General features: G+C 37.2%; 1 protein-coding gene across 1 annotated transcript; it reads right to left on the bottom strand.

Moving 5' to 3' along the window:
• Positions 1-1150: 1150 nt before the first annotated feature.
• LOC129298136 (clathrin interactor EPSIN 1-like) lies at positions 1151-6658 on the bottom strand. Its single transcript, XM_054936540.1, has 11 exons — positions 6345-6658; positions 6205-6256; positions 5472-5551; positions 5284-5362; positions 5069-5152; positions 4783-4928; positions 4414-4671; positions 3730-3869; positions 3270-3466; positions 2306-2696; positions 1151-1654 (listed from the first exon to the last, which is right to left on the bottom strand). Exons 1-11 carry the CDS (start codon positions 6383-6385, stop codon positions 1431-1433), a joined length of 1692 nt encoding a protein of 563 aa, XP_054792515.1. The 5' UTR covers positions 6386-6658; the 3' UTR covers positions 1151-1430.
• Positions 6659-7274: the final 616 nt, after the last annotated feature.

Genomic DNA, 7274 nt, shown 5'->3' with positions numbered 1-7274 from the left:
TACTACAGGGCGTACAGACCCATAGCCTATGATTTTCTCCCTTTTTAGGATTCGAGCAACCTAACTTTGCTTGGACTCAAATCTAAGGCTAAAACCATAACTCAAACATTTGTCAGACCCTTCTGGCCACACACCAATTTACTAAGTTGTTCTCATTTAGTCTAATTAACTCGAGTTAAATTTTTTGGATATTACATTCTCTGAGGAGACTAGCTTAAAGATAATGACACCACAAGAATTCAACAATGGGAGACATCATGGTTTGAAAGTGAGTATAGTGGTTTTTGGGTGGGTTGTTTCTCACAATTGATGAACTTGGATAGTCCATTCACATAAATAGAGCCTTATTTAATTTAATAGCTAATGATATCAATCAAAAGTATCAAGAGGTTATAAGGAAGGTGTTAATTATGTATATCATTGTTATTTGTCACTTGTTGCAAAGCTTGCCCCCAATACCGCTGCCAACGATAATGACTTGGATTTGAAACAAAGAAAGAAAGAAAAAAAAAAGAAAGGGAGAGAGAAAGAGGAAGAAAGGAGACCCACAAGAATGATCAAGGAAAACCCAACTGTAGACACATAGAAGGACATCTTTGCTCATCAAACAAATACTTTAAGAGAAAAATTGCCTTAATTATTAGTTCAGAGCGTCTAATACTCTCAAAAAATAAACATGATAAAATTAACATCAACCCTATTATTTAATAAATACTTATTTTATCTTTCTTTTGCTGGCACTGAATTTTTTTTTGTTTATCATCTCAATCATATTCAAGGCTTTTTATATGCTGATTAATACGAAGGATTATTTATCTTCACATCAAACAACCATGTGACAGATCAAATTCATCAAATCCACTGCCATAGAGGCGTGTGTTCTTTTCATTTTTCTAGCGCTTTTGACCAACTTTTGTTTGTTCCCAATGTCTAATCTCATGTTTGTCCAGAAAAAATAGCAGTAATAAGAAAATAAAATAGTGAAAACTTCTTTACTGCATTCCTAATAAATTGGAGCACCAACATTTTTTTAACAAAAAACAATATTCCTTTATTTTTTAAAAAATATCGACATCCTCACAGCTACAGCAGGCGCAGTCCCAGCCCCAGCAGAAACTGTTTTCAATAGAATACTGGGAAACGAGAGAAATGAGGCCTTAACAGGGTATTTTTATTTTCAGTATTCAATGGCTTTTGCAAACAGCAACGTCAAGAGCACGGATATTCTACAACTCGGAGCAGTGTCACAACTTTGGCCACTGCACAGGACTTTGGAATCAACGGCATAGACAATGCAGACACAAACTGCGACTAATCTTTATATAAACGAAATCCAGCATGCTAAAGAGCTCAACAGCTTCCGTAATGCCAACACACATAACATGAAATAAAGATGTGATGGAATGGCAAGAGATAAATATCTGAAAAGTTCACTTTTGAAACCCACTAAACTGATATTGCTGGCCGCTCAAACTAGCGAACATGTCGTCCCCACCAGCCGGCTGTGAAGGAGTGAATCCAGACATACCAAGACCGGATCCAGATCCCATAGCTCTTCCCATATAATATGATTGTGGAGGACCTTTTTCCTTTTCATCTGATCCATCACTCAATCCGCCCACAATCCCAACATCAGTTAGGGATACTTTCTTGGCTGCAAAACAACACAAAATTTACGTCATTGACATGCGAGGAAAAAGGAGTGGATTGAACGTGATAAGCAGGGGATTTAATTTCCTCCTTGGTTGTGCATGTTCTATTTTCATTCCAAAAAAATTAAAGGAAAAGGGGGGAAAGAAAGTGCAAAGGAAGACAGAAAAAAGGCTTTTAGATAGCACATCATTCGTGAAAGCACAAATAAACAAGTCCACACAAACAGAATGGGGCAAGGGGGGAGTGGATGAACGCACAAGTAGTCCACCAAATATCTTACCCACAAAATGTACTCTCACAAAAATATACGAGAATCTAATACCTTAATCATTCACTGAGACACGTGCTATCGTGACCTAAAAGGCTGAAGCCCTGACACACACAGGTTCGATCTTTACCCAACCCCTTAGTTCACTCAGTCCATCCCAAGGCCTTGCATCTCCGTTGTAACAAAAAGTAGATAAAGAAGCTGAAACCATGAGAACTAGATACACGAGCTCAATTCCTATCCTGCCTCTTTCTCCACTCTCTATTCCAATCTCTAGTCTTGTCTGATTGTCTCCTTTGCTACAGCAAAGAAGGCCGAAACCCTTTGGAAGATAGATACTACTCCATTAAAAACTTATTAAGGAGGTCAAGATAACAAACTTACAAGCAGATATATTGAGATCAATCAACCCACGGCTCAGCGAATCAGCCCAGATACCAGACTTCACCTGGAAAGCATCCTTTTTAGGTGGAATTTTAGACTCTGCAAAGGGTTTACCATTCATTTTATCTTGGCTGCCGCCGCTGATAGGAACTTTGGAGGACTGTTCAGATACTGAATCAGAACGAGAAGTAAATTCACCAAAAAGATCAGATCCATCAAAATTATTAAGAGGAACGGCAGCAAAAGGATCAACAGTGCTATTATTTTTAAAAGCAGGGCTTTGTAACTTGCTGTCCGGTTGAACAACTGGGTCAGAAACACAAAGCAAGTCAACTGTTGCAGTAACTGAGGGTGCACCAGCCGGTTGGGAAGCAAACAGATCAACCTCGTTCTGTACAAACAATCACCAGCAAATAAAAGGAAGGAAAATTCCTTGACACTGATAGGAAGAACTTAACACTGAAGGAACAAACATGAAGAAAGAAAGCAATCACAGGGGAAAAATTCACAATTTAAAACTTAAAAGACTACTAATTGCAATAATCAATATTAACTTGTACTCCTCTCATAATAAATTGCACATCACTCTATCAACTGTGAGCAGTGTCACTCACTCCAACAGTTAGGCCCCCTTCCAGACCATTTTAGCATACTTTTGCATGTTTCCACCAGAATGATACCCTTCAGTATGTAATGATATGTAAAATGAAACTGACATCGTTATTCATATCAAGAAACTGACATGACAGACATGCAATGAAATTAGGCAATCTGTCTAGTTGAGTGATATGCTAGAGTAAATGGCAACACTTTCCCCTTTTGGTCCATCAATGATTATGGAGGGGAAGGGTTTAGAGCTCAGGGTCCATCCCTGCTATTAGTAGATATTTGTGCCCCTGAAACAGTAGGCCATTGGACAAAGATACTGAACTGCAACATTAAAATTAGAGGTATAACATCTAACCTGTGATTGAGAACTAGCGCCTTGGTCCACATGAGGCTCTGCTGATACAAATGCTGCATCAGCAAAGAGATCAATTTCTGACACACTGCTTGCTGCAGGCTTTCCAGCGGGGACAGAAGTTGGAGGAGCATCCAGGAGGTCACCAATCAGATCTTGTCCAAAAAGATCCACCTGATTAGAGCTTCCAGCTGAAACCTCTGTTGGGGAAAAATGAAACAAAATAATACATAAATAAACCACCTCAGGATGAGGTAAATGAATCCTGCAAACAGATATACAAACACTGCAAAATTATAGCACATGCAGCCATGCCCGCCTGGATAAAATGTTGGAAGAAATGTGTTCAAGATGCACCAGAAAGAATAACAAAAATGTGAGCTGCAGTGAATTCAACCAAAATTTGAATCACAAGAAACATTTGTCTATGAAGTGATCTAAGGAAATCAGCAACCATACTTACTAGCAGATGTTCCTCTTGGATCAAAATCATCAAAATCGTCATCATCGTTGTTCACCTTTGAACTTGAACTTTGAGAGTGAGCTGAACTTATATTACTAGATGACTTGGGTACTCTTGATGGCACACTATCCTTATTTTGGCTGCAAGGCAAATATTCTCAAAGAATAAGTTTTAAGAAAGTAAAATGCAGCTGCTCATTGATTAAGGAAAAGAACTAAAGAAGTGAAATGTTCAAAGGCTTTAAAGTGGTGGACGTAAATCCTGTCAGTATGAGGTTTGTTATACTATGCATTAGCAACATCTCTTTATAGGCTACTAAAGAACGCTAGCAAGTAGCAATCAAAGGTAAAAGGCGCCCAAAGGCATCAGACCTGGAAAACACCTTTGGTAAGAGGCGCTAAAAGACAAAATAAAATTTATAGTAAAAAACATACACGCATATATATATAAATGTAGTTTGAAATAACCATTCACGTAAATTCTCATGTCGCTCATCAGCTATTAACAAAAGATAAATTGCACTACTCAAGTTCAAAAAATTCTTTGAAGACTCAAAAGAACAATTTAAACACCACTCGCTCAGAAACTAAAATTACCTAGATGACAGGACACAAGGTCTAGCAAGGGTTAAACACCAAATGCATAATTTTCTACAAAGCACAACACATGCAGGTCATGCCCCACCTGATAGTGCGTGTACCCTTCTTGTAGGAGCTTTCTTGTTTGTCACTTGAGTGCCCATGGCTTGATTTTGCAGGGTTGTAATTCTCAGTTTTTTCTTCTTCATAGTAAGCCTTGTCTCTATAACTATCCCTATGCCTGTCACTGTCACTTGAACCAAAACCTCCATATTTATCACTGCTATGGCTTTGATAGCTACCAGTGCTAAATGAGGCTGACCCAGACTTGTATGTAATTCCGGTAGAAGAAAGTCCGAAGTACCTAACCAAGCAACAAAAACAATTTACTTTACTGATAATCAAACTAACAATAGCATGCTGATATAGATAACCTTGTATCAACAGGATTAAAGTACTGGAAAATTTCATTAACTTGTCACGGTTTGCAGCAGCCTTATTTCTGACCTCTTGTATCTTCTCTCTATTATTCAGAAGGACTACAACGTTTTCTGCTTTCTTCCTGACATTGAGTCCCACATCTTTTCCACTGGGCTCAACATATTCAAAACTAGAAAGTGCCTTCAGCAATACAAAGTTATGTGAGATAGTGACATATAATCAACCTTTACCAATACAAAGTCATGTGAGATAGTGACATATAATCAATGTCGCTGAAAATTACTGGGAAAATTAGCTGATGTCTAGATAATAGTCCTTACAGAGATTTGAAAAGTATGTTCCACAATGTCATCGACAGCACGTTCAGATCCATGTGCCACCAAATACTCTATAACAGCTAGTGCCTAAAAAAGAAGTAGCTTCAGGCATTGAAACATAGAGAAGTAGCATGTGATATGAACAGACTTAGTAAATAAAGGGTTCCCCCAGTACTTTATAATTTTAAGCAATGGTACAATTATGTGGCAAATGTTACCTTATATACATAACGCCAATCCTTTCCAGTCTCACCCAATCTTGTCCAAAGGACATTCATGACCATTTGACATTCAGTACTGAAAAGTATAGCAAAATAAATCAACTAAAATAGCAAGCAACTTTCACCAAAGAAGAAACACTCCTTCTTGAAAAAGAAATATAAGTAGAAAAAAATCAAAAGCGTACAATTTTTTGGTAGCCTGTGCAATCTCAGCGAGAGCAGAACCATGAGGACCCCAGGGCTCATTATCAGTAGCATCCAAAACCTAGATTATGAGTGGTGAACAAAAAATCAATCAATAATACAAATAAAACTGAAATAATAACGGCCGATTTGTAATTCATATACTTGGACAATTCTGGGCATAGCCTCAGTTGAGTCTGGTGACAGAAATTGAGGGCCAAAAGCCACCATTTATCCTATAATAAATCTACTTGCGATACGAAATCTAATCATCATACTATTACATCTCCATCAAAGAATAACGATTACTCAATCTGGGCATGGCCTATAGGTATACATAATATGGGAAGGGAATATACATTAGAGGGCTTTCGTTTTCGAGGTAATAACATTGCGGTAAACTGTGGGACTTAGACGACATTTGAAATTCACCACTAACTTAAGAACAAACATTTTCCAATTCCATGATGAAGATCGATACTACCAGCAACTCGCGAAAGTTCTTCAATCTTCCCACTTTCCCCAACGGAGGGAGGGGAGGAGAAGAAAATTTCACAAGCATTCCATCCTAAAACCGGCATTAATAAAATTGAGGAAGTATATCGTAAAAGTAGAATGTGATTTTAAAAATTGAAAAGGTGGGGAAACAATCCACCAGCGCTCTATGGGCTGGGACATGCAAAATTTACAATTAAAAGTTAGATTTAAATACTTGCCAGTTTTTTTTTTTTTTACCTTCTGTTCGATTTCGGGAACTTTGAGTACCTTCAGATTCACCTCTCTCTTTCTGTTGCAAATTGAAATAGAGATTAGAAATCGCAGCAGACCAGAAAGGGAGAATAAAAATCAGCCAACCAAGGAAAACAGGAGCTCACATTTCTCGAACAGTTTGATCGAAGACCTTCATGAAATCCATGGTGGATCCGGAAAGATTATTTCGAAAAGACGCAGATCAAAGAGAACAGGATGTCGTGGATCTGATATGCTTCAGAAGGGTGGACGTATGATTGTAAGAAATTCGATGCCTTTTGAGTCAGAACAATAGAGGTCTTCGCTGGATTAGATCGGAAAGAAAGCGTTTGCAGAGGAAAACGGAGAAGGAAGGCGAGGTTGTATTTCGCGTTCGGGGCTTGGAGGCATTGGCCACTCATCCAAGTCCTGCCCTTCGTTTTTCCCCCTTCCCTTCTTTACTTTGAAATTTTTTATGAACGTTTTTAACTTAATTTTTACTGTTTGCCCTCGTTGTCGTCCCTTGCGTGGTAGGAGTAGTAATGTACGATAAACAATTAAAAAATATCAAAATATTAAAAGATATTTATCTAAATATTATATTAAAAATCATCCAGACCAAAAATAATTTTGTAGTTGGAAGTTTTTTTTTATTCAATAAAAAATAAAACCACTAGGTAAACCATTTTAGCTTTTTTTATTAATATTCATTATTAATTGTAAGAATATTTATTTTTTCTATTTTCTTTACTTTTCTTATACAATTCATTCAAATATAGGATAGATAACCATATATTATTGTCAATGCTCCTCTGGCACTCGATGAGTTTGATAAAATCTTTGAGTACATGCAATGATGTTGAAGACATACTCAACAGTGAATTCATCATATTAATAATAATACTAGGTATGCATTAAGTTTCCACCTTCTTCCAGTAGTACCATCCTGTTTCTTTATAAAAAAGTGTTACGATATGATTTCTTATTGTTTATTTTAGACTAACATAACAGAGGAGTTATACGGACTAATGATTAATTCTTGTTTATAATACTCTTATTGCATCGATTATAGAGGT

This window comes from Prosopis cineraria, unplaced genomic scaffold, assembly GCF_029017545.1.
Source record: "Prosopis cineraria cultivar Desert tree isolate PC_DT_omini unplaced genomic scaffold, ASM2901754v1 PC721, whole genome shotgun sequence".
NCBI lineage: Eukaryota > Viridiplantae > Streptophyta > Magnoliopsida > Fabales > Fabaceae > Prosopis > Prosopis cineraria.
The sequence above is the reverse complement of the archived record's forward strand: the minus strand, read 5'-3'. Positions and strand labels throughout refer to the sequence as shown.